The sequence below is a fragment of the Barbus barbus genome (assembly GCF_936440315.1).
Source record: "Barbus barbus genome assembly, chromosome: 45".
NCBI classification, from domain to species: domain Eukaryota; kingdom Metazoa; phylum Chordata; class Actinopteri; order Cypriniformes; family Cyprinidae; genus Barbus; species Barbus barbus.
The window spans coordinates 10380791-10408111 of record NC_136723.1 but is presented as its reverse complement, the minus strand read 5'-3'; the positions used below and the strand labels follow the sequence as shown (position 1 = coordinate 10408111).

At 38.5% G+C, this 27321-nt stretch overlaps 2 protein-coding genes across 4 annotated transcripts in view; one reads left to right on the top strand and one right to left on the bottom strand.

The window, feature by feature from the left end:
- LOC306863942 (E3 ubiquitin-protein ligase CBL-B-like) overlaps window positions 1-18110 on the top strand; it is a 62957-nt gene extending 44847 nt beyond the window's left edge. For both annotated transcript variants that reach the window (XM_079407552.1, XM_079407553.1), the window contains exons 7-19: window positions 1457-1594; window positions 2878-2965; window positions 3062-3193; window positions 5996-6187; window positions 8539-8706; window positions 8795-9157; window positions 11340-11425; window positions 13810-13938; window positions 14033-14097; window positions 14321-14425; window positions 15123-15278; window positions 15380-15502; window positions 16332-18110. In XM_079407552.1, the coding sequence (XP_079263678.1) occupies window positions 1457-1594; window positions 2878-2965; window positions 3062-3193; window positions 5996-6187; window positions 8539-8706; window positions 8795-9157; window positions 11340-11425; window positions 13810-13938; window positions 14033-14097; window positions 14321-14425; window positions 15123-15278; window positions 15380-15502; window positions 16332-16582 (1996 nt within the window). In that variant the 3' untranslated portion in view covers window positions 16583-18110. The remainder of the gene's footprint in view (window positions 1-1456; window positions 1595-2877; window positions 2966-3061; window positions 3194-5995; window positions 6188-8538; window positions 8707-8794; window positions 9158-11339; window positions 11426-13809; window positions 13939-14032; window positions 14098-14320; window positions 14426-15122; window positions 15279-15379; window positions 15503-16331) is intronic.
- Window positions 18111-18166: 56 nt separating this feature from the next.
- Window positions 18167-27321, bottom strand: part of LOC306863943 (CD166 antigen homolog) — a 65750-nt gene continuing 56595 nt past the window's right edge. The window contains exons 11-16 of one of the 2 annotated variants that reach the window (XM_079407554.1): window positions 26598-26719; window positions 24643-24772; window positions 23835-23861; window positions 23418-23532; window positions 23049-23163; window positions 18167-19656 (exon numbers count right to left, since the gene is read on the bottom strand). In XM_079407554.1, coding sequence (XP_079263680.1) covers window positions 23082-23163; window positions 23418-23532; window positions 23835-23861; window positions 24643-24772; window positions 26598-26719 — 476 coding nt within the window. In that variant the 3' untranslated portion in view covers window positions 18167-19656; window positions 23049-23081. The remainder of the gene's footprint in view (window positions 19657-23048; window positions 23164-23417; window positions 23533-23834; window positions 23862-24642; window positions 24773-26597; window positions 26720-27321) is intronic. The other variant, XM_079407555.1, reaches the window with a different exon arrangement.

The window sequence follows — 27321 nt, the reverse complement described above, 5'->3', positions numbered from 1 at the left end:
ACTTAAATTTAGTTGTTTCTCACAGAAAGCATCATATGACTTCAGAAGACCTATAATGTAAGTCATATGGATCAATTTGATGATATTTAAATGGTAATTTTTCATACCTTTTTAAAAAAAATTTTTTACTTCAAAGCTTCAGTCCCCATTCATTCTAATAGCATGGACATTTTTGTCAAAATTTAATTATGACTAAAAACGAGTCTCGTACACAATGATCTGGCCTATGACACAGGGTTCTGGTTCAACTATGGTCAGATTTCAAAGATATCAAATCAATTAAAAAAAAATCAGTGTTTCAGTTTCAGTGTTGGTGTACTTACTGCTTTTGCCTATCCTATAAATGAAAAGTGTTAAATAAGACATTATGCTAATAGTACATTTTGAAAGCATAAAAGGAAAGGTACTGAATAGAGAGAAGATGGAGTAACTGGCAGAGAGTTGAGTTGAAAGAGTGTTAACAAGTGTTAGTGTCGAGACAGTACGATTTCCCCCCCCCCTGTGCAAGAAAAGAGCCATGTCTAGTGTGAAAGCAGCACAGTGGAGCATTATGGGATTAATCACATTTAACACAGAGAGCTCCATTCATCCCCTAGCAGCTGCATTAGAAATAACTGTAATGTAATCAAGAAATCCTGCAACAATCTCTTACATCAGGCCATGACCTTTTCCAGTGGTGAATCAGTGTGTGCGGTCTGATTTCTCAAAATAGTGGCTCAAACATGGCAAAATGTTACTTTTGTTGCAGCGTTGCATTTACCTCATCGAATTTTCTTATTTTGGCATTGCTAACCTTTGTCTGATCCATCTCATTTGCGCATTTGTTATGTCTATGACGTCACATGAGGAAATAGCATATATCATTGCAAATCGAATTTTGCAAGACACATGTGTAAACTTTTCCACCTCCTGCTGAGAAATGTCAACCTGTTCTCCTTCCATTCCTCTGTCATCTATTTATTTTCCCCCTTTTTCCTGCCTAAGTGCCAGCCTGTGCCACCCTGATGTTGTGGGATATTGAATGGAAAGGTTCAGTCTGGTACCAGCTAGTCTCCTAATCCTGGCTGAATTTGTTGTTCAGCAGTTGCATATAGCCAAGAGCCGTCTTTGAATAACTCCAAAAATGTGCTTCTTGTTTCCTTTTCCTCTTAGTGAAGGTGCATGTAGATGTAAATATCATCCATATGGTTCTGTTTTTCTATTCTTTGTTTTTCATAGCCTTTGACTATTTCATAATTGTTGTTATGATATCAAAACTTATGGGCTATTGTTTTCAGTGTCTACCCAAATAAATGTTTTCTTTAACATAATGGACCCAAGCCTATTGCTTGAATGCAAACAAGTGTTATATTTACATAACCTCATTCGTGCTTTGCTGTTTTTAGTAATGTGTCAGCTGTTTTGGTATGCGTTATGGTTTTTTACAGTTGGTTGCTCTCTCTCTCTCCATCCCCAGCTACATCTTCAGGCTGAGCTGTACGCGGTTAGGACAGTGGGCCATTGGCTATGTCACCGGTGACGGTAACATCCTGCAGACCATCCCACATAACAAGCCACTATTCCAGGCCCTCATCGATGGATGCAGAGAAGGCTTGTGAGTATCTCAGACCGATTAAATTGTTTTGACCTAGTGGTTGCTGCATGTTGAGCCATGGTGCTCATGTGGGCGTTTTGAGTTCCACTTCCAGTCCTCCCTCCATTAATAACCTATTAAACTAAATCATTCTGCTCTACTAAACACCCACTATCTCAATCACTTGCAAATACTCTCATTCTGTTTCAGTCAAATGTAGGTTCACATTTTACTTTTTTAGTCTTTGATCTTTCTTTGATTTAATGTCTAGACAGTGGGGCTGAAGACGAGTGGGTTATGATGTTGTGATGTGGAAATGAGCTCTTGAATACTAAAGCTACTAAAGCTATACTGTTAAGCTGCTTTGAAACTGTGTATTGTATACTGTGTATTTTTTCTACATAAATGTAAGTAATGCTTTCCTGTGTCTGAGACAGCAGTGGTGCATATTTTAATATTAACTGACTAAGTTTGATCAAGTGGCCAAAGATGGGGTTCTGGCGCCTCTGTGTCCAGATCTGCTCATTTTGTCCCATTTTCCTGGAATCAACTCCCGTTCAGCTCAATATGTTCTGATAAATTGGCAGTGTCTCTTGTGAACAAACAAACACACACACACACACATGGTCTCCCTTTTCTTTTTGTTGGCAGGTGTTTTACTGGCATGTCTGTTTAGGGCATCATTTATGGGTTTAGCTGCATGTAGCTGTCACCATTGCTGTGTCAGCTGTCTCTGAACCACATCACATTACTGGTTTGTGGCTCTGTTTGCCTGGCCCAGCGCCACATGCCAGTCTCACACCATCTGAGCTGTATCTTGGTCGCCAATTCCGTTCAGATAATGAATCTGATATGCCTGCACAATGCTAATTTATAAACACAAAAAGAGCATAGTAATATTGTTAATGGATGAGAAACTGATTTCTACAGAATTTGAACACCTGTCATTTAATTTGTTCAGATTCAGTAGGTTTTTTAGATCATTTGATTATGTTTTCAGCCATAAATAACTGCTGTCAGCTCTAATTAGCACATTTTTCATGTTTAAAACAAATTTTAAACATGAAAAAAAGAAAAAAACTGCAGATTTTGTCTGGACGTCTCTCTCTCTCTCATCTGGTTGCCCTAGTCGAGAGGTTTGATCCCTGCTGTAAGTGCAGCGGTTCAGACATTGGCTGTGATTGGATGGGCTGGGGAGGTGGCCCACTTTCACAGCACTAATGGAGATGCCACAGAGCCAGTTGCACACGAGGACAAGTCTCTTAACCTTGTTCTCTTTCGGCTGTTTTTCTCTCCATCTGTAGCTATCTGTTTCCAGATGGCCGCAGTTATAACCCAGATCTTACTGGCCTGTGTGAACCCACCCCACACGACCACATTAAGGTCACCCAGGTTAGTAACCGATGCACATTTGGGTAGGCTATATGTCAGATTTTGTATATTATCTTTTTCATCTTTTTTTTTCCCTCTTTTTTTCTGTCTTTTCAGGAGCAATATGAGTTGTACTGTGAGATGGGATCCACATTTCAGCTTTGTAAGATCTGCGCTGAAAACGATAAAGATGTAAAGATAGAGCCATGTGGTCACCTTATGTGCACTTCCTGTTTGACATCATGGCAGGTATGTATAAAGGTGATTTTATAGTTTAGTAGTGTATTTAATTTGTCCTCTATCAGTGTCCAGTGGTCTCACAGAAGAATTTTGTCATTTGTTTGTGAATGTAATGATATTTTTGATATTTTTGGATTTCTTTAAACATTTTATCTTATATTTAATCTCAAGCATGCTCTTTAATGGCACCGTTGTCACTTCGTAACTCAGTACAGTGATGTTTTTTGGAAAAATAGAAAAGCTTGTTCAGAAAGTTGTTCGGTGAGTTGACAACACAACTGTTACAGTCATAAACTTAGACAATAATATATAAATTATATTATTTATTGTGTGAAAATAATTATTGCAAGGATTGTTTAATTCAAACTATTTTAGATATAATAATTTCAATGTAATCATATTTATTAATTTATGTAATTATTTTTATTTTTTATTTTTTTGATGAATTTTCATACGGTGAAAAAAAAATTCTGGTTCCAAAGTACCTTAAGCTTTACTATAATGTGTTTTTTTTTAAATTAGCATTATTCATGTAGTCACACTCTGCTGGATTGCTAATGCTAAAACAGCTTAACGTGTGCCACCACCCCCGCTCATGCATGAAATAAACATGTCTTATTTTCATCTGTTATGATGAAACTCTTCGCATCACATATAAACGCTTCAGTGATGCCCAGTGCTCAGCTAATGGATCTAGTTAGAAATGCTTTAATGACATACTGAATTCTGAGCGTCATCAGGGCTCAGAGGGGAACGAACAGCAGGTAATCTGTCTCTCCGTCGCCCTTGCGTTTGTCCTGATCACAGATGCAAGCGGCACCACAGCGGGCAGGTGAAGGAAAGGCAAATAGGGCGGGAATTGTGTCTAGTCTGGTTGCATTTATCTTCTGGGTGTGTGTTTTTGTGTGTCAGTGTACGATTGTGATTAAGGATGTTTACATGGGTGATGTTAGACATGTGGTGTGAAGTGTGTATGTGTTTACAATTTAAATACCGTCCGAATTGCCAGAAATGTTCAGGGTGTTGTCTGAGCATTAGAACTTCTCTTACGATAAACAAATATTTCAGGACCATGGTAGGGTCAGCTAAACCCGGATGCCTCAGCCAGATGCGTGCTGCTTTTTTTCCATTGAAAAACTTCAATCATTCACTCGTGTAGGTGAAGCAGGATCGAATCATTCCTTCATTCTTTTCCCAATAATATTCTATCATTCTTCATTATATCACTCAACAATTTAAGGAAAAAGCAGTATTATTGTAATGTTTTGTGATGTTTGTTCAATTGGTCGCAGTAGTTTACACTCAGCTGCAAATGGATCTGTTACCATCTGGATTTCTGAGAGGTTGGAAATCGATCGACCACGAAACTGTGTTTTTTACTGCATACAAGTTGAAGTGAAGCGCTCAAGGTTATTAAATTCAGAAGAGCACTTCACTGAAACAGTACAACGGCCACTAAAACTTTTGACACTTACAAATGTATGAATGTCACTTCCTTAAATAAGAAAATGTCAAACCAAAGTGCCGTTTATAACAGAAATATAGCACAAACACATTTTTTAAGTGAAACATTACTGGAAAAAAAAACAAAAAAAAAAGTTTTTTAAAATCTAACTTTTTCTGAGAAAATGTCTATGATGAAACCGTAGACTCAGCAGCTCAAAACTAAGCAAAGTGTTTGTAGACTTTCTGGTTGTCAATTGTGTCTCATAATGTGCTACTTTAAGTTTAGATGCAAGTGTTTACTTGTGGTTGTGGCACATTCAAGTGTGAGAATGTGTGAAGGGTGTCATGACAGAATTGTCACTGAACACAACACAGATCTAAAATGGCATCTAAACAGCCTCAGCTGTAGTCCATCACGAGTTCATTTTTGGACAGCAAGAGACATAATAACTGTGTGACATAATATTAGTGCTGTGTGGCTTATGAAACCAGCTCGCTTTCTAGAACAGCCAATATGGCATCCCTTTTAACCTGTCACCTGCCTATAAAAGGGACCTAACTGTTAAATAAACCATTGAACCGGCTGAGAGCCCAGAGAAGTGTCTTCTCACCTCCTAGCTGGCAAAGGCATTGATGTTTATTGCTAATTTTCTGGTAAGTTTACGAACACACAGCAACGAAGTCTGTATGGTGACTATCCCTTAGAAATCTCACTCTCCTTTAATTTTTAATGGCCTTGTTTTATGCCGAGTCAGTTCGGGTGTGTTTCTTTTTCTCCGTTTAAGGGCTTTAATTAGGATTAGGTTTCAAACGATGCTTTGATGTCTTTTCAGCGACCCCTCAACCAGATGGCAGCCACGATCATCTTTTGTTCTTGTAAATATCGACACACTTTGATTCTCCGAGTTTAATGCAGGAAATGAAAGATGATTGTTTTTCATTTTGCCATGTGTAAGCTGTCTCCAGGCCGTACCGAGCTGTGCGACATGACGAACTTGCCTGCCTGCATGGGTGTCTGTCTTACTCTGCTGTTTCCTAAATCACAAAAAGAGAAATTCTGTATTCGGCTTGAGGGGTAGCATGTGCGTTCCAGCTGTTTGTAATCAAGCATGGCTCTTCAGATCCTGCCAGTAAAGAGCTTCCTCATGGCCGAGGCATATTTCCACAACAGTCTGTCAGTGTTTACAGCACTATACAAATAAGCAGCCCAGAACCGTTGGGGTCGAGTTTACCAGAGTTACTACGCTGTGTGCTCGTGTCTGTTTCGAGTGAGAGGAGGTTTTCTGGACTTCTACAAATGTTTGTGTGTGTGTGCGCGCTAGTGTTTTAAAGTTCACTCAGTGTGTCTTTGACTCTTTTCCACAGGATTCTGATGGTCAGGGTTGCCCGTTCTGTCGCTGTGAGATCAAAGGCACCGAGCCCATCATTGTTGATCCGTTTGACCCACGCAACGAAGGGGCCAAGTGCTTCCTCCTGGACCACTTCAGCTCCCCCATGCTGGACCTGGATGATGACGATGACCGAGAGGAATCGTTGGTTATAGATCATATCAGGAAGGTAATATATCCATGAAATTTCTAATTTCATATCAAAATCGACCTATTTGCTTACTGTTACCTACTGTTCAAAAGTTTGGGGTCGATAATATTTTTAACTTCTTTAAAAGAAAAAAATCTCATGCTCAATGCTGCATTTATTTGATCAAAAATACAGTAAAAACAGCAATATTGTAAATTATTATTACATTTTAAATTAAAATATTTTATGTATTAAATATATTTAAAAAAATTTATTCCTGTGATGGTAAAGTACATTTTCTCCAGTCTCATTAATCAAGTCTTTACTGCCATATGATTAAAAGTATTAATTTCATACTAACCCCAAAATTTTGGGCAGTAGTACATATATGTACTGAATGTTCATTTGTATTAATTATGTAATATTAATTTCAATTATGTACAATGAAGATTTTGACTTATTTTTAATTCATCAGGGCATGTTATTAAAAAAATAACAAAAAAAAGCTTATCTATGTAATATTTTATATACATTTTTTTTATTAATTTTTTGTATTATTTAATAACTCTTAAACAATTTCCTTTTTTGGATAATTTTTCACTTTTCAAGGCTCAGTCAAATACTGATAGATCAAATTAATTCCAGACCATTTTTTGTTTGTTTCTGGAATATGTTGCATTATGCAAGCGAAATTGGTTGCAAATGAATTTCATGTTGACTTTATCATAGGTCTGTTGGTTTGTTATCATAGGTTTACAAGTATGCAGAAGTTTGTTTCTGCTCAAACCTGGTCAGTAGATAAGATTTCATTCATCACTGTTGTCATACCACGACCAATCTTCTTTTTTCTTGCTGTTTCAATCTCATTCTTCACTGGACTTCAAAGAGGCCTATATCCTGCTTTTCTATAGGTGCAAGAGCCTCCTGCTCTCTACCAGCATAAATGCCAGTCTCTTTTATTAGGAAAAAAAAAAACCTGTCGGAACCTGCCTCTCGAGGACGCAACCTCCGCAGCTCCGCTGAGTAGATTCATTAAATGGTAGAGCTTGGAGAGCAATAGAGGGCACCTTCTGGCAGGAACGTTTTTAAATAGAAATGCGAGATATTAGTTTTTGTCCCTCTCCCCATAATGCCCTTGCAAGAGAACTTGTAGAGGATATTGGCTTCCTAGTGGGTGAGAACTAGTTTGTACTAAGAGTAGTGCACATTGTTCTCCTTTCCTTTCCTGTATCATTTCTTAGAAAATTTTATTAGCCCCCTTTCCCCCTTTATAAATATTTTACACGGACAAAAACTGGCCAGCTGCAATTTCTCTGTTCATGGATATGATAATGAGGCTATTAGCTGATTAATAAGTTGAATACCCTAACCTGCCCAAAGCTATTCATGGAGGTAATAGGCCATTAGAATAACTTTGTACATAATCATTATGATGGTAATAATGAGTTTGTCATTGTTCTTCTCATTGTCTTGTTTGTTAGAAGCATTTTATCTTAATCAAGACCATTGATTTAAAAAGATTTTACATTTACATTTTCTGGGGAAAAAAAACTTGTGCAGCATGTATAAAACATGATTTTAGGATGTTGTGAATGACTTCCAGACTATTGCTTTGTGGTCGCTAAGGTGATTTGAGTGTTTTTATCTGGTTGCTAGAGTGTTCTTGGTGGTTGCTAGGTGGATTATAGGTCCATGGTTCTCAACCAAGGGACCGGAACCCACTAGGGGGCATCAGCAAACTTCCAATGGGGCTTTAAAATGGCTTAAAATTATTTGAAATAAGACAAAACAAGCTTTTAAAATAATTTTATGAACCAGTATTCCCATCGTTTTGGAAAATCTGGATATATGAGGAAACATTATTTTAGAATATTAAATATTTTAATAGATTAAAAAGTCGTGGACATTTCTGTAATGAAAATAAATTTTTCTAGTTATGACAAGCTCTTAAAAACAGGTACAAATTCCTATTTGTGAGTGAAAGATATATTTAAAAAAATTTGAATTGTGTTTTTTTTATTTTAATAATTTTATTTGATTATGTTAAAACTTTAAAAATTAGCAGCATTGTTATTGCAGAATATCTTTGGTCCTTTAAATGTTGTATTTGACAATGGGGGACTTTGGAGTCAAAAAGGTAGAGAACCACTGTTCTAGCCGACTGACTTCTGATTGTCCCAAGGTTTCAGGTTCAGTGTAAGTCTAGGAAATTTTTGGTCATTTTATTGCTTGGAAAAGTGAAAGCAAAGTGCATTATTAGTTCTGAACCAAATTTTATACTTATAAATTTGAATAAACCCAATAAATGAACAATAATAATGATGCTTGTTTTTGCAAACATTTCTAAATATTGCATACATCATCATCAGTGTTTTCCTTTCTGTGCATAGTCCATAGAGATCCAGAACTCTCCAATAATGTCTCCAAACTCATCCCCTGTGTGTGAACGCCGGAAAACCGCTGCAGATCACATGGGTCCACACTTGAACATTCCACCCGTACCGCCCCGCCTCGATCTCATCCGTTCCCCTGCTCCTAGTCCCACAGGCTCACCCAAGGTATCGTTTGTATTCGATCACAATACATTTTTTAGATTTTTCTCCATTTCATTTCCATGTATTCCAAATTTCTCTTTTCTCTTTGCAGTCATCTCCAGGCATGTCCAGAAAACAGGACAAACCCCTTCCTGCCCCTCCACCTCCACAGAGAGACCCCCCTCCCCCACCTCCGCCAGAACGCCCACCTCATATCTCTCAAGACAGCCGGGCCGCCTGGCTGGTCACTCCAACGTCTGGCCTTCCCAGAGACCCCAGAGCACCCCTGGAGGACTGGAGCCCTAATGAAAGCACTGCCTTGTCAGACTGCAGGACGTCTGCTGCAGACCGCTCCCCCAAACTCGCCCACGCCGCCCCTGCGCACATCAACGGGAGACCCCTCAGCTGCTCCGGAGCAGACTTGGGGTTAAACCGGACCAGCCACAGACTGAATGCGCAGTCAGAGTGTAGTAAGGTTAGGAACGCACACACATTCCTTCCGTATCATGCGGATCACGTTCACACGCTCGTTTTGGGGAGCGACACTTTATATTAGGGCTGGAATGTCCTTCTTTGATAAGCGGAGTCAAGAACATGAGATAAGAGCAGAAAAATGACCGGACATTGTGCTTTGAAATCACCTAGAACCTTCTGTACTCATTCACAAGCCCTTACACGCCTATTTTAAGCCATAAATATTCACTTTTTGCTCATGGCTGTTACTAAGCAACAGTGACGATATTCGCAGTAAAGCAAGGCTGTGAAATTGGGCTGTGTGTAGTGCTTCTGGACCTGGCATTAAAAAAAGGTATTTAAAAAGCATTCAGTGCCTTTCATGATTATAGCAGCTGCCCTCCGACCTCACCATGTGTTTTTGCACATATCTGGGTTAATGCCCCAAAATGCAAAATATACACACACATATTCGTGGCTCGCTGAGAGTTCTGTGAGTGGGGATTGGAGAGTGTTAAATGTTTGGTTGCAAAACTATAGTGGGTCTCTCATTAAAGCCTTTTTGGAAACTAAGAGCGTCTCTGAGATGTTTTGGGTTGTTTGAAGTGCATGTGGATCTTTTTGTTCTACTAAGGTTTGCAACATGCAATTATATGTAACCATCAGTTGACCGTAAAATTCCCCCTCTCTCTCTCTCTGTCCTGGGTTGGCATGTCATTGTATGGATTAATTTAGTGTCACAATGTGGGCACAGAGAGTTTGGCCCCTGTTCTCCCGTCACAAGCCCACACAGCTCTGTTCAGCCCACCGCCTGCAGGCCATAGCTAGTGTGCAGCATCACACGCTGTTCTTGATCTCTGAAATAAACCGACTCAGACATCAGAGGTTTCTAGAGCTCCATGATGGAGGTCTAGAAGATCCTTCTGGTTTATTCACTAGACACATTTACAGTATATTCTGCAGGAAAATATATTGTTTTCTCCGATCTATCTATCTATCTATCTATCTATCTATCTATCTATCTATCTATCTATCTATCTATCTATCTATCTATCTATCTATCTATCTATCTATCTATCTATCTATCTATCTATCTATCTATCTATCTATCTATCTATCTATCTATCTATCTATCTATCTATCTATCTATCTATCTATCTATCTATCTATCTATCTATCAGCACTGACCAGTATATATAATATTTATGATACAATATTAGTTTCACATGTACAACTAATTATCTGTCCATCCATCCCTACTTCTGTATCTATCTATCTATCTATCTATCTATCTATCTATCTATCTATCTATCTATCTATCTATCTATCTATCTATCTATCTATCTATCTATCTATCTATCTATCTATCTATCTATCTATCTATCTATCTATCTATCTATCTATCTATAATCAGTCCATCCGTTAATTTTTCTGTTCAGCTGTCTCTATCCATTGTGTGTACATCCATCTATATATGCTGTTCCATCCATCTGTCTGGCCATCCATTTTTTTGTCTATAATCTGTCTGTCCCATCCATCCATCCATATTTTGTGCTGTTTTTCCATCATTCTGTCTGTCCATCAATTTCTCTATCTATAATTTGTCTGTCTGTCAAATCCGTCCATCCATCCATATTTTCTGTTTTTCCATCCATCTGTCCATCCATTTTTCCATCTATAATCTCTGTTCAATATATCCATCCATCATCAGTCCATTCATCCCTCTGTCCATCCATCCATTCTTTGTTCTGTTTTTTCATCCATCTGTCTGTCCATCCATTTTTCTATCTAAGATCTGTCTTATCCATCCGTCCATCCATCCATCCGTCCGTCCATCCATCCATCCGTCCGTCCGTCCGTCCATCCATCCGTCCACCTGTCTGTCCATCCATTTTTCAATCTATAATCCGTCTGTCCATCCATTTTTCTTTCTATAATCTGTCTGTTCAATCCATCCATCCATCCTTCCGTTTGTCTATCCATTTTTCTATCTATAATCTGTCTGTCTGTCCCGTCCATCCATCTGGATACTCTTTCCATCCATATTGATCTGTTCAAATGGATACTGTATTCATCCACTATGGATCTGTTCATTCTGTCCCATATGGATATTTACTGTATTGATCACTAAATCTAAAACCGTGTAATCAAACATGGCTTGGCTGTATTATATTATCATTGCGTGTTTGTGTATTTCTCTGCAGTCTTTCATCAACGGTCTGTTACCTGGTGATGAGTACGATGTCCCCCCTCTGCGTCACTCCCCTCCCCTTGTGGACCACAACCAGAGGTAAGCGCCCCACGCACACACACACACACACACATACACACGCATTTGCCACTCCCATCTCCGGAGCCCTGTTGCAGCTCTTGTTCTTTGTGTGCATGTTAATCATAATCGCTGTAAAGGAGCCGAATCTGTCTTTCTTTATTCTTAAGGGAGCCTCACCAAACAAACAACCGTGTTTACTCTGCCCAGTTCACTCATATCATGTTCAAATGATTACAAATCACCTGTTTGCTGCTCTCAAGCACTGTTTTTTTGTGAAATCGCTGATCTTTTGACGCTGATCCATAGCATCTTTTCCAGCTTTGCTCATTGATCTTCTTTTGTGATGTTCCATGACTAAATTATTGCTTTCTCACAAATGATTTCTGTGGTGAAAAGACAAAAAGATTGTGGAATTAATGAATGTGTTAATGTGATCCAGGGATCTTGTGCACAGGCTGCATCCTGTATATCTCTAGAGCTGTCAGAACAACACACACATATACAGACATCAATGTTTGGACACATGTGCACCAATTATGCAAGAGCACCAGGATCCGGAGAGCATGTGCTCTTTAAACAAACATAACGGCACACACACACACACACACATAGATCCAGCAGTGATGGACTTCCTGTGGGGCTTTTGAGGGATTTAAGCAGAACCAGCCTATGAGAGGTTATACTCCAAGCAGCAAGCCATATTTCCTTTTCTGTCACAAACATTATAGTCTTTCTTTCCTTTGTATTGCACTCAGAGTGCTGGATTTTTGTTGTTATTATTAGAATTGGATAGAAAGAAGTGGTTAACATAGTAAACTTAACCACTTAGCTTCTGTTGCTTTTGTACTACAGATACAAATGATACTTCAAATTATGCTGCTTGTTTAGTAGAGGTGTGCACTTCCTTTTCTAAGCAAATTGACCTATACTTTTCACCTGGCTTATTATAAAATTCCCAAACATACTCATATGAAGTTTGAGTATGTTTGGGACATATCACTTTATCAACAGCATATCAACATGATAAAAACCACTCGGAGCACCTCAATAGAACCATACTTTATAAAGTGTTGTAGAATGCCTTAGCAGTGCCCTGACTATCACCCATAGCGCCCTAGTCATTGGTTTGGTTGTCAGTGTTAATAGCTTCATTCATGCAACACTTTTGTGTTCTTCTCAGCAGTTCCTGCTACAAGAAAAACTGTCTTTCAGTCACCGCTTTGACAAATGAAACCGAGAGGCTCTGGAAACCACAATGGTTGTTGTTTAGAGCACAGAAGAAGAGTGTTGTGTGTTTATGTGGTGTATCTGTCCATACAGCTGCGTCAGTAGTCAGTGATGTGTTTATAGAAGCTGAGATCATTGTATTGTTAGTAAGCATAGTAAGGCTTTTCTGCTGGCTTCGGGGCACACTGGATTCTTTGTGACGAGCATCACACTTACCAGCACATGTTTACTGTACGGAAACACACACGCACACCAATGTCTTGGAACTGTTGAGAGCACTTTCCACCTTCTCAAAGAAAGGAAAACATGTGAACCTGTCATCTCTCTCTCTCTCATAGGTGTTTTCACACTGCTATGGTTGGCTTCTCTTTAAAGACTTGGCAAACGTACATCTATAAACACTCTCTTGATGTCTCACTGGAAATAAGTAGCACTTCGAAACCCTGAAGATCTTTAATGAATCTATTCATCGTCACAGGGACAAGAAATGTCTAAAGTGCCCTCTAATGGTGCACCGTGGTAGCAGCCCAGACTTGGCTGAAAAACCGCCCATCGTATCCCAGTCAGAGCTAGTTAACCTCTCTCCCCCCTGTTGGTGCCGACCTGTTTAAATATTGGCAGTCTTTGCCTACTTCAGCCCAAGTTAGAGCATTACGTGATTAAACTGGCTAATCTCGCAGCGACTAGCTCACACACTGCAGAGTGCTCATTTCAATGAGTCAGCATGAAGGCGTAGAACATCGTCCAAGTCTCCCCTCTTAGAGCTTTTTTCTAAGCGTGCTGCGGTGTCAGTTACAAGGCTGTCATCTATGTAAATATTTACATATGGTTATTCCACACTTTACTGTAATTTGGGAGCACACGAGGTGGTTTATTTGAGTATTTGCTAATGCAGTAAAAAACATATTTAAAGTTTGGGAGTTGTTCAAATATGTATCAAGTTTTCCATGGTTACAAACATGAATGATGTCTCAAATCATGCTGTTGTTGAGGAAAGATCTGCTTTTGCTTTTCTAAGCGATCAGATTTATGACAAAACATGCCGAAAAACTCCTACAGACATGCCCTGTGGTCTGAGAACCCGATCTGTGGCCGATCTAATGCCTGAGGTATCATGGGATTGCGTGTACATGTTCCTGTATGTGTTGTGAAATTAGTTTTTTTGTGATCTGCAGACACACCAACCCCTTCATAAGCCACCGGAGTCTGACGGACAGAGTGGAGGACGAGTATCAGATTCCCTCATCGCATCCCGTCTGCATCACACAGCCGCCCGTCTGCATCCCCTTCCGCATCCCCAACAGGTAAACACACACACACACACATGCACACACGATAGTGAAACAATGACTCTTTTAATGTGCCACCAACATTTAAATGCGTTTTCTCTCCATAAAGGGCTTTAGAAAACGGCTTGTCGGATCTCTCAGCAGACATAAAGAAACATAAACCTCCAGAGCATGGTGAGAGAACACACACTTGTGCACGTATACACACACACACCGTCTCTCATCTGTCATCTTCGCTTTCTGTATGACCATCTTTTAGTGTGATTGTGGGAGTTTGTAGCATCAAGTATAGTTAAGTATAGCAAGTATACATTATTTTATGTAGTACGTGGCCGATGGTGGTTGAAGTCTCAGAGGCCAGTTGTTGGTCAGTGTAACTCTGTGTTGTGTCCCTCAGGTGGGATTGACTCTGGTTCGTTGATTTCGGGTGTGGCTCACACCACACAGTGCCCCCTCCACAACAGGACACCCTCAGACTACGACATTCTACTGCCCCCTCGAGGTAGCCAATGGCGCAGCGCTCCAATCTGATTGGCTGCCTGATTAGCACACTGTTTATTTGATTTGTTGGTTTGTTTTGCTTTTACTGTTGCATTGAGTAACACAAAATGAGCTGTGAACCACAACGCATATATTATTCATTATTGAATCTCTAAATCTTATTATTAGCTTAAATTATAAGAGCTGTATGATGTGGATAGCGTGTGTTTGTGCGGTGCTTCTTTTCTGACATAGAAAAGATTAATTAGTTTTTACATTTATTCACCTTCACTTCCATTAATCTTTGATTAATTTTTGATTCTTGAATATACTGAATTGCCTTTCAGTTTAATTCAGTTATACCACGTTCATAACCTTTGAGGCCTTTTCTCAATTGCTCTTAGACGCTAAAATTAATGAGAGCGATTTCCCAAAAGAAAAACTTTTCTTATAAAAACCTGTTTTTCTAAGTCGCAAATCTTTTAATTTAGTTATTTATACTGCAGTTCCATCCAACTCATCACCAGTGTTTTCATTAAATGTGTCTTGGCAATTGAGTAAACGTCATTTAGGGTCAGAGCACAATACATTTTTGCCTGAATGATATTTTAGCTCCATCTGTTGGTGAGAGGAGTGATTGTTGAGGCATGTAGAAAGACTCAAGAGACTCTCTCTCTCTCTCTCTCTCTCTCTCTCTCTCTCTCTCTCTGTTCTCCCAGCGTCTCCAGTGGAAGACCCGTTCAACTCTCTTCCTCCGTCCCAGCCTCCTCCTCCTCCCCCCATCAGGAACAGTTTCATAGAACCCTCCTCCTCCTCACCCTACCCCAGACCTGCCCGCCCCTCGTCTGGACACGATCACTTCCTGCTCAACCCTGGTGAGGCCAATCCCACTTATCTGTGACTATTAATGAGGAATAAATATCAAATATTGCTTTATTTAGGTTGTATGGTATCTGATCTTTGGTGTGATTCACAGACACTTTCATAGACCAATTAAATAACTCGGCTCCCAATCCTCCTGTGCGGAGACAAACCGGAGACAACATGAAGACGCCATTCAAGGCTCCACAAGACTACGATCAACTGCCACCAACCTCAGGTACCAAATCAAAAAAGGGTTGTTATTAAGCAAGAAGCAAAAATAACAAATATTTAAATTACAGTTTGTGTCCTTACTATTCCTTACTACATTTACTATACACTACTTTTCAGGCCAGTACTTTTTATTATTGAAGAAATTAATATATTTTTTTTTTTAGCAAGAATGCATTAAGCTGATCAAAATTTACAGTAAAAATGTTTGTATTGTTATAAAATATTTCTGTTTTAAAATTCTTTTGAACTTTCTATAAAAATTATCACTGTTTCCACTAAAAGCAACAAAACTCTTTTAACATTCATAATAGGAAATATTTCTTGAGCAGCAAATCAGCATATTAGAATGATTTCTGAAGGATCATGTGACACTGAAGGCTGGAATAATGGCTGCTGAAAATTCAGCTTTTACCATCACAGGATAAATAACATTTTAAAATATATTAAAATAGTAAATATTATTAAATATTATTTTCATTTGCAATTATATTTCACAATATTGTGTAATCTGGTGTATTTATTGTATATTTATTGCCTCCTATACCTTATGCTTAAGATGATATAATATTAATGATCAGAAGAAACATTGCTTGCACATCTAGAATGAGCCAAAAATATACATGAAATATCCTGATATAAAACAGCTGTGAGCGCATAATAGCCGTGCAGGTTTATTAAATGAAGCCATTAGCCATCAAGATGCATGCACTCAATGAATTATTAATTATTAGCCTGTAATGGGCTTTTAATGTGTTCAGAGTCTTTTTAGTCGGCCTGCTACCATCCACTCTCAATGGCCCATTTTGACTAAACGCTCTGTTTCCTGTTTACAGTGGCTGGAGATTGCTTCAGGGCACCTGAGAGACCTCCAAAACCACTTCCCAGGATCATCCCACCAGACATCCACAGAAGACCGCACGAATCGTCCCGGGAGAATGTTGACGCCAAGATCGCCAAGCTGATGGGGGAGGGCTACTCGTTTGAAGATGTGAAACGAGCGCTGATGATAGCGCAGAACAAGGTGGACGTGGCACGGAACATTTTGCGAGAGTTCGCGCTAGTCGCCCCCAGGCAGGGCCTATAACCTGCACCGAAGTGATTTCAAACTATAACTACGACTGTGTCTGAGCGTACAAAGCGCAGGCTGACTTCTGCTTGCTTTCGTTTAGCACATACAGCAAATGAGACGAAAATGCGCGCTTTTCCGCCAAAAGGAGCCTAATGGAGTGTTGCGTTCGTAACAATGGGATCCTGTGAAAAAAAACAAAAAAAGCCTTGTGTTTACAGTGACGTGGCTTATCTGCAGCGCTCAGGTCATCGTCGTTACAGCTCGGGTCATTCAAGAGAGGAAGTTAAATTGAATTTTTTCATATTTGGAGGTGTCCATCCACATTTTAGAGTGGATTCGCTGCGTCCTTCAAAGCAGTGACGTTTGTGCTTCTCTCAAATTGGCTGGACGGAAATGAAAGCAGCTCTGAACGCTTCTGTTTGTGTTGCCAGTGTCTGCAGGCTGTTCATGCCTTTCCTGCCACTGCTGCTGCCGCACACACAAATATTACCCACGTCCAGCCGCTCCTTCCTGGCCTCTTGGGTATCATGAATTTTACAGTAATGGCTCTTGCTGTGACCATTTCTCCTTTATCTCATTAATTCGCCATGAACACGACAAACCATTTCAGATCGTTTGAGGCAGAAAAAGAGATGGACATCGAATATCAGGCTCACAGTTCTCTTTCTGTCAGCTTTTTCAGTTTAGCCACTTTTGATCAACTCTTAATGGACGCCTTTGACAACTGCGTGCATTCCAGCGTTCGCAAGCAAGGGCTAATATGGTTATTTCATCTTCTGTAAATAGGGCCTGTCAACTCGTGAAATAAACCAAACCCCCTTTGAATGCATCGGTTCCTTATTTATTTTAAAATTAGTGCAGTGCAGGAGAAGCCACCTAAACCTTCCCCTTCCCTTTTTTCAGTTACCCTCAGCCCACTTCAGTTACCCTCAGCACTGACGCGATATGCAAAAAAAAAAGAGAACTGGACATGCACCATTTTTATAAGCGCCTGGCAAACAAACCAAAAAGATGCAGAATATCATCTACAAGTCATTTTAATGGTTTGACGTAATAGTGATGCCCACAAACTGAGAAAAACTCCAGCAACTGCTTCATTCAAGGCCTTTTGGGAGTTCTGTGAAGCTGGACCGCTTTGACTCTGATTTTTTTTCTTTGTTTTTTCCCACTGGCTGTTTGTCATTCCTCGCTATCAGGTTTTCTCTTGAACTTGAAACTTAATTTTTGCACTGGTCTCGGTCTCCAGCTTACACTTGAAAGTCTGAGAACTGAGTGGACCCTTCAGCAGAAGAGGACGTGGCCTTCGACAGGTTCACAAGGGGAACGGTTTCTGTTCATTTCCCCTCTTCTTTTTACGAGAGAATTTAGTTTCTTGGAAAATGCCTTGTGGATCATTTAAAACCAGTGATGTGTGCAATTAATTTATACTTTGTTAAAAGTTTTCTTGGAGATTATAATTTTTTTCTTTCAGTAATGTTGGTAACCCGTGATCTGTTCTTGTGGAGAAAAAAATTGTTTTATAAAAGCCAGTATTAACATCTGCTATGTGTTTTTTTTATAATCGTCGTGCGTGGGGAAAACAAAAAATCCCAGAGACTTACTTCAAAATGTACACTTTTATTGTCAACAAAAGTACAAAAACAAAAGTCAATATTTACAATACTTTATGGCCTTCTTTTGCGGTTACCTTCTTTGGTTTCACTGCTGACCTGATGGTTCAAAATATGCGGGATGGTCACAGCTAAACATGGACATTCAAAACACTCGTTTGTGGAGACGAAAGAAAAAGTGAAAGCTTTAGTGAGATTACATTTTTAAATAAAAAGAGTCTCTTTAGTGACTAAGTAGAAGCACAGCTAACCTTGCATTTCTCACACATTATAAATAGCCAAACACAAGCAAGACATTCAAACATATTTACAGTTTCATCAAACCACAATGAACGGAACAATGCTTCAACCCATCCTTAAAGACTACAGTGTCGGACATCAACCTGACAAATATATCGTAGATACTGAAAATGATGTGTAAAAGCAAAAAAAGATGCAGTTTCTGTAGTCTGAGGGAAGTGCAAAACTGAAAGGCTATACAGTGAGGTTTCACATTAACATACTGACTCAAGTTTGCCTTCCAATACTGACTCTTTCTGTTAAGGCAGAATAATGGGGCTATATTTACTTCCTACCAAAAAAAATAAAGGCTCTGCATGCAAGGTCGCTACCACCCAGTCTGATACCAAGAGCGGATGTTTGCTTGTTTATACTATATGCAAGTCACGTCTATGTCGCTATGTTAAACTCTAGCGGGCCGTGTTCTGATGAGTTTAGAGTCCTACAACTATGACATCATGCAATGCAACCTGAAGGCCACTGGGTGTAGCAGAAAATCTCCCTATGCTATGCTAAATTTCTAAACCCGTTTTCACTACTTAGCCACTTCGAACTAGAGGAAATAACATGACTGTCATAGGGCAGTGACGTAAAGAGGTACCAATAAATAAAACATGACCGAACAGAGGTGTAACAGCAGTGAATTCATCGTTCTTCCAGCATCCGACCGCAATCTTAGGAGTTTTCGATGAGGGACTGTGCAATATCAATACGTAGCCCCAAAATCCATTGTTATCCATTATTTTTTCAATAATCCCAACGTTAAGTAGTGAATGTACTCCACGTATTTACACAGGCCTAAAAAGTGTACAGTGAATTTACATTTTATTTTTTTAAACTAGAGGGGGAACAAAACAGCTGTGCCCACCACATCAGCACTGCGCATGAAACGAGAACATTCACTGGGAACACAAAAAGAAAAGTCAGAATCGATCAAAAGTAAATGCAGTCCTCGGTGCAGACTAAATTTACAACACAAGTGGTTTTCTCTTTTACACTTTTGAATCGTGGTGGGGGATTTTCTTTCTTTTTTTTAACAAAGTTAATTTGGAATAGGAAATATTCTGAAAACATTCTGTGATGCATGACGCACACGAGCAGCCCGAAGGAGGCATTGCTGTCCAATCAGATGTCTGGAATTAGATGATAGTGTGTAGTACTGCACATTCAGTGTAACAAGGCCTCTTTCCTGGTTCATTCCTGGTAAACAAACACAAACAGTAAATGTGATTAGAAAAGATGAGAAGATAAGAATAGCCTGACATCAAAATATTGAGTTGGCGTACCCAATATTGCACTTAATTCAAAGCCAAATACAAGTTACTCACCAGTGGAATGGTACCTTTATTAGCTACTGTAATATACTACATTGTTTACATCACATTGGAATAATGATGTGCATGATTCAGATGAAAGATTTCTAAAGAAAACATCTATCATGACTCACGTGCGACTGTTTTAACGTCTTTTACCTCAGTGAAGTATGTACCATTTTTTTCCCAGAGTTCTCCATTTGGTGGTATAAAATAAAGATTCCTAACATTAAGCCACCAAAATGAGAACACGGCGATCAGAAAGGTCACAATGTTCCTCAAGAAGTGGAAACTGGATAGTTCACCCAAAAATTTAAATTCTATCTTTAATTACTCACCCTCATGTCGTTCCAAAGCTGTAAGACCTTCATGTTTGGAACACAAATTAAGATATTTTTGATGAAATCCAAGAGCTCTCAGACCCTGCATAGACAGCAAGGGTACTACAGTACCACGATCAAGGTCCAGAAATGTAGCAAGGACATGGCTAAAATAGTGCATGTGACATCAGGGGTTCAACTGTAATTTTACGAAGGAACGAGAATAATTTTTGTGCACAAAGAAAACAAAAATAACTTCATTCAACAACTCTTCTCCTCCTCGTCCCGTGTGGAGGAGAAGAATTGTTGAATAAAGTTATTCCGTTACTCTGATTTTATCAAAAATATCTTAATTTGTGTTCTGAAGATGAACGAAGGTCGGACATGAGGGTGAGTAATTAATGACAGAATTGTCATTTTTGGGTAAACTAACCCTTTTAACTTGTACTGTATATGATAATGTGAGTAACAATAACCTGCAATATTTGTGACTATTATTTGTGACATATATATACACACACACACACACACACACACACACACACATCACATATATACATATGTGACAATCACACTTTTTCTAAAATGAACCTAACATTAAAGTTTTTAAATATATTTTTATATTGCAATAATTTCACATGCAACATTCAAATTAATGAACAAAAAGCAAAGACAGTATATTTTTTAATATTTGTTTAGTGTATCTTTTTAATGACTGAAGGTGAGTATCGCTGATACAAATGTCTCATGAAACTTACCATTATAGCCATTCAATATTACAGTAGAAATGAGAGATATCAATTTTAACATTTATTACACTAATAACTTTTAATTCAACTTAAAACCATCTTAACATAAACCCATTCTACAAAATATCATATTTATCTACCTGTGCCATTCAGCAAGAAGGAAATATACAGCATCCTTAAAGCTACAAAAGTTATTGATTTCCTCTATTTTTTCTTTTGTTCTTTGATGAACAGATATCATAGCAGCTGGGTTATTTGGTTGCTATTTCTTTAAGAGCTGCCGCTGACTGAAAAGTCTAATATACAGTGCTCTCCAAAAGTATTGGAACAGTAAGGCCAATTCCTTTATTTTTGCTGTAGACTGAAAACATTTGGGTTTGACATCATCTGGATCTGATACACAACTTAGAAGATAGCACCTTTTGTTTGAACCCACCCATTTTTCATGCGACAGGTGTGTTTTGTTGCCCTGGTGTGTCCTATTAATTGATTATTCAAACAATAAATAGCACTGATTGTCTGCGCTCAGTTTCAGATCCGTGCAGACTGCATTTATAGTTAGTTAGACGTGTAACCAACATGAAAACCAGAGAGGTGTCTATGGGTGAAAAACAAGCAATTGTGAAGCTGAGAGAAGATGAAAAATCAATCAAACCATTGCACAAACACTGCAAAAGCAAGTACAACCATTTGGAATCTCCTGAGGAAGAAAGAAACCACTGGTGTACTAAGTAACACACCTCAAACGGGTAGATCAAGGAAAACATCTGCAGTTGATGACAGAAACATTGTGACAGCTGTAAAGAAAGACCCTAAAACAACTGTTTAGTGACATCAGCAACAACCTCCAGAGGGCAGGAGTGAAGGTATCACAATCTACTGTTCGCAGAAGACTTCATGATCACAAGTACAGAGGCTACACCAGAAGATGCAAACCTCTCATTAGCAAGAAGAATAGGAGACGAGCCTCAAATTCTGGGACAAGGTTTTATGGACTGAGTTTAGCCTAAAGTTTGGAGAAAGAAAGGATCTGCTCATGATCCCATACATACAAGCTCATCTGAAACACGGTGTACACAGGTGTACATTATAGTACACATTACACAAGTAATATAATGGCTTGGGCTTTCATCGCTTCTTCTGGGACAGGCTCATTAATCTTCATTAATGATGCAACACATGATGGCAGCAGCAAAATTAACTCAGAAGTCTACAGAAATATTTTGTCTGACAATTTACAGAAAGATGCAACCAAACTGATTGGGAGATCCTTCATCACGCAGCAAGATAATGACCCAAAACATAGTGCCCAAACAACAAAGGAGTTCATCAGGGGCAAGAAGTGGAAGGTTTTGGACTGGCCAAGTCAATCTCCACACTTAAGGAAAGGGCAAAAGGGAAGGGAAGTGGTGTGTGGCCAAGTATGGTGACCCATACTTGGAATTTGTGCTCTGCATTTAACCCATCCAAGTGTACACACAATAGTGAACATACACCCGGAGCAGTGGGCAGCCAATGCTGCGGCACCCCGGGAAGCAGTTGGGGGTTCGGTGCCTTGCTCAAGGGTCTCACCTCAGTCGTGGTATTGAGGGTGGAGAGAGCGTTGGTTATTCACCCCCCCCCCCCCCACGACCTTCAGGTTACAAGTCCAACTCTCTATCCATTAGGCCACGACTGCCCCCTAAACCCTGATGCATGCATTTTACCTGCTAAAGAAGAGACTGAAGGGAGTAACCCCCCAAAACTGAAAGAGGCTGCGGTGAAAGCCTGGAAAAGCATCACAAAAGAAGAACGCAAAAGTTTGGTGATGTCAATGGGTCACAGGCTTGATGCAGTTATTGAAAGTAAAGGATCTGCAACTAAATATTAAGTCTTTTTCACTTTAATCTATGTTAATTCTATCTGTTCCAATACTTTTGGTAGCATGAAAAATGGGTGGATTCAAACAAAAGGTGCTATCTTCTACGTTGTGTATCAGATCCAGATGAAATAAAATAATAATAATAAAAGCTGAAATGTTAATCTCTCATCTCATATTCATCTTTTGATGTCAAACCCAAATGTTTTCAGTCTACAGCAAAAAATAAAAGAATTGGCCTCACTGTCCCAATACTTTTGGAGGGCACTGTATATGTATATATACAGGCGTGAATTTTCCACCTTGCCCTGAGCTTTGAAATGATAAAAATTGCAAGCGAAAATATCCTCACCTTCTTCGATCTTCTTTGACGGCTCTCTTCTCTTTATGCTTTATGATTGTTCTCCTCCAGTTTCTTACTCTCCTCTGAAGTGCCTGTCTCCTCGCCGGTCTTCCAGCTGCCTTGTCTAACAGTACAATTTTACCTTGATTAATCTTTCAGCACATTTCAAACTGAGCTCTTACAGCTAGAGCATTTCTGACTCGCTCGCTTCTCTTGTCAATCTGAACAAATCAAGATGATGTATAACAGCAGATAGTGTGACTTCTACTGCAATCATATGTACTTCATCTGTACAGGTTGTAATTTAAACATAGGCGATGAAATATACTCTTCTTTTTCATACTCGACTTATTTTTGCAATGTCATGTTGCATCTTACCTTGTTTTCTTGATATAGAGCCAGTAGGTGAGTCCCACCAAAGCAGCGGCTACAACGAGTCCAACCACGACACCCACAATCACTTTAGCCTGTTCTGCGCCGTCTTCGTTTTTCTCTAAATACAATGGACAGATAAACACTTTATGAATTCCTCTGAAGCATTATGACTCTTCACAGGGAAAGGCAATCCTGGGAAATCAAAAATGATTGACAGAATCCTGCTACTTGAGGAAAATTAAAGCTGGGATTATTTCAAGATGACATTTTTCAGGTATTCGACAGCTAAAAGAAACAATTAAAAGACATGAAGGCACAAAGTTTGCATGATGTCAGGATGCTTGACACCCTCCGACTCATGATCTTAACCTCTACGTCATTTTAAGTGAAATTCAAGTGAACGAAATCAGATCATCTTACCTGGTTTGGACGTGTCCTCCTCAAATACTGAAATCAGATATAAAATCAAATTAACTTTGGGTGCAAAATGAAATCAAACTGGCATTTATGACAAATTTGGTGAGAAGAAAAGCCACCACCCAACTGTGGTTTAGATGCAAAACCAATTTAAATCAGAAGTGAGTATTGTCCAATCAGATTCTGGTAAGGAAGATGACCACAAGCATGCGAAAGCGGTCGGAAAGAGAGGAGGAGGAGGAAAAGGTACAGCAGTCCAAGCACCCTGACACAGACAAACAAAACCCGAGCCAAAGCCAGAAATAAGAAAGAGAGCGCCTCATGCCCTGTGAGTGAACAACAGGACCTGAGAGTGAGCAGCCAGCCCTGTCTTTCCAGTGTTCACACCAGGACACTAATAATACTAATATAGTAAAAGGTCACTATATCACCAGGCAAACCTATATGGAACATGCTAGCTTTACCAATCTCCAACATGCACATAAGAGATGTTAGATATGGCATTTACTTATCAGGGCTGTCAAACTAGTATTATTTGTGCCATTAAAAATTGTACATCATTAATGCTAATTATTTATTACTGCAAAAGTAGCCTATGTTTTACCTATTTCTCAAAAAAAAAAAAAAAAAAGCATTCTCAGTGCGTGTGTCCTCTCTCAAATCCACTTGTTATTAACCATGTCAAATATGTAAGCTAATGGTTTTTTTAATCTAAATATGTTCTTGACAGCCCTATAATATGAGCCTTTTTTAAAGGGGTCGATTGAGTGGTTAGTAAGTGGGAAACCCTTTCAGCTTGTACAGTACTTACGAGAAAACACGCTGATCTCCTTCGTGTCGGAGCCGAGTTTATTGGTCACAAGACAGCTGACGGTGAGGTTCTTAGTGGGCACTACGGTCAGCTTGAATGTGGCCTTCCCATTGACATACGACATTTCATCCTGCAGGACAACAACAATTGCAGTTATTTTTTAAATGTTTTTTTTTATTTATTTTTTTTATAAACAGAATATTAACTTTATATGAAAAATACAAATAAGCAAGAGTCAGCAAGAACAAAGTTGGTTTCATTATCGGACCTGTTTGCGCTATTTAATACACATCTCCACTAGAGGGCGCTAATGATCCTCAGCTCATTTATTACCATAAAGCCAGCAACACCACCACACCCCAATGGAAAGTCTCACAGAAAACACACACACCTCAGGGGTCGGGAAAAACGAGTGCAACATTTGCCAGTAATCACACAGCCACTAAATGAGTCTCCATCACAAACAGACTTCAATATCCGTGTCATTAAAGCAGACAGAGAGCGCTGAACCCCTGACAGAGCGCAGTGTGAGTTAGCAACTGGATACCAGCAGGTTCACATAGAAATAAGCAGCCATTAAGATACAATCAAGTCCAAATTAATAGTAATGTATTTCCTGATTTCTTTCATTCTTTATTATTATTAGCCTATACATTGTCGTTTAAAAACTTGGTAGGCCTATTTTTTAATAAAGGAGACCTCAGATTATGCCCACCAAGGCTGCATTTATTTGATCAAAAATACAGTAAAAGCAATTTAAACAATTGAAAATAACTATTTTGTATTATTTAAAATGTAATTTATTCCTATGAAGGTGAAGTTGAATTTTCAGCAGCCATTAGCTACTCCAGTGATTAAAAAAAAAAAAAAAATCTGTATTCATTAGTATATTTATATTCAAGTGTATATTTTTTAAATCTATATTCATATTTTCATTTTCAAAATAAAATCCATTTTTACAGTAAGGCAACTACATATCATTCAAATTATAAGGAGAAGCAAATCAAAATACTTTTAAGCCATTTTTGTTTGTTTCACTGTTGGATTAATTACTGTTTTTTTTTTTCTTGGCTTTTAAAGGACATACTGTTTTTAAGATTATTTTATAAAGCTGTATTGTGTAACTTACAACTGTAAACTAAACGTGTAACAACACTAGAAAGTCTTTGGATTTTACAGGAGGCAAAGTACAGTATACAGGGTGTGACTTTATAACCCCACTGGAAGCAGACCAACACAAAACATTGAATCTAAACTCATTCATTTGAAATGCATCCACTGAGACCTGCCAGACACTGAGAAGCAGAAAAGAGCTAACTGCGTGAGTATTTGCATCGTGGTGTGCCTGTGGTACTCTAACAGTGAAGGAGAAAGACGAGTGTCGGTCAGCCCACTCTGTATCAAAACCCAAACACTGACTCATGGGACACACACACTATGGGATATCTGGGGTAACAAACAGGCTAGATTTTGGTGTCCTGCTTTGGCATCCCTGTCCTCATTGTCCTGTTTTCAGTGCTGTATTCTTGGTGGTGAGACATGCCTCTGTGGAAATTTGCTTCTTGTCAAAATAAAAAAGCCAGAAACAAAGGCAAAGTCGCTCACAACCAAATACCAGAGCCGTCAGTCTGTGCAACACAGGACGAATAATAATTCTTTGTGTGCGATTCCAGACATATCCGTCCCAGGACAACTGTTCCCTTTTTAACGTACTGTAAATTGAAAGTTGGCTCTTCGTTTCTGGGTGCTGAAAACCCGTGACTTCAAACACCTGTGCACCTTTCATCTTGTCTAGACCGGAACCGAGTGAAATTTCTGGGCATGTTCCTTCTTGCATAAAAATAGTGCAAGATGCAAGATTCTTTTGGAACAAGAGTAATATCTACAACATGATTATTTAAATCATATCAGATTCAGATCTATCTATATTTAGTGTGACAGTGATAGTGACTCACGTTAGTTCCGTTGACACTCCACTGCACGTCAGGTTTAGGTGAACCTACTGCCTCACACGTCAAGACTTTGTGTTTGCCGTCATTGCTGCGATGCTTTGTCAGACTTGTAATTCTAGGAGTACCTGGAGATAATATCATATTTATGCTTTCATACAGTGTGTGTATATATATATATATGAAAAGTTAATTTGTAAAAATAGATAATTTTCAAAAATCATGTTTTTTCATTGTGTATTCAAATTAATCTCAATTAAACTGAAGTTGGGTTATTATGATTAGGTAAAAACTAAAAAATACAATACAATATAAAAAATATTGTGTTAGTTAAAAAATAACTAACACAATAAAACACAATAAAAAATAATAAAAAACATGATTTGTTGACAATTAAAAAAAAACTGATCTAATAAAATAAACTCTTCATATATATATGTATTTATGTATGTATTATTGCATTTGACATTTTTATTATATTTATTTTATATACTGTCTATATTAATAATTATAAATAGGTTACGTTATAAATAGGTAACAAATATACATACATTTATTTTTAACGTATATGTTAAAATAAATATATCAATACACAATAACTATAGAATAAAATGTTGAAGTATATATAAATATGTATACAATTCAATTGTATAAAATAATAAAATAAAGTATATATATATATATATATATATATATATATATATATATATATATATATATATATATATAT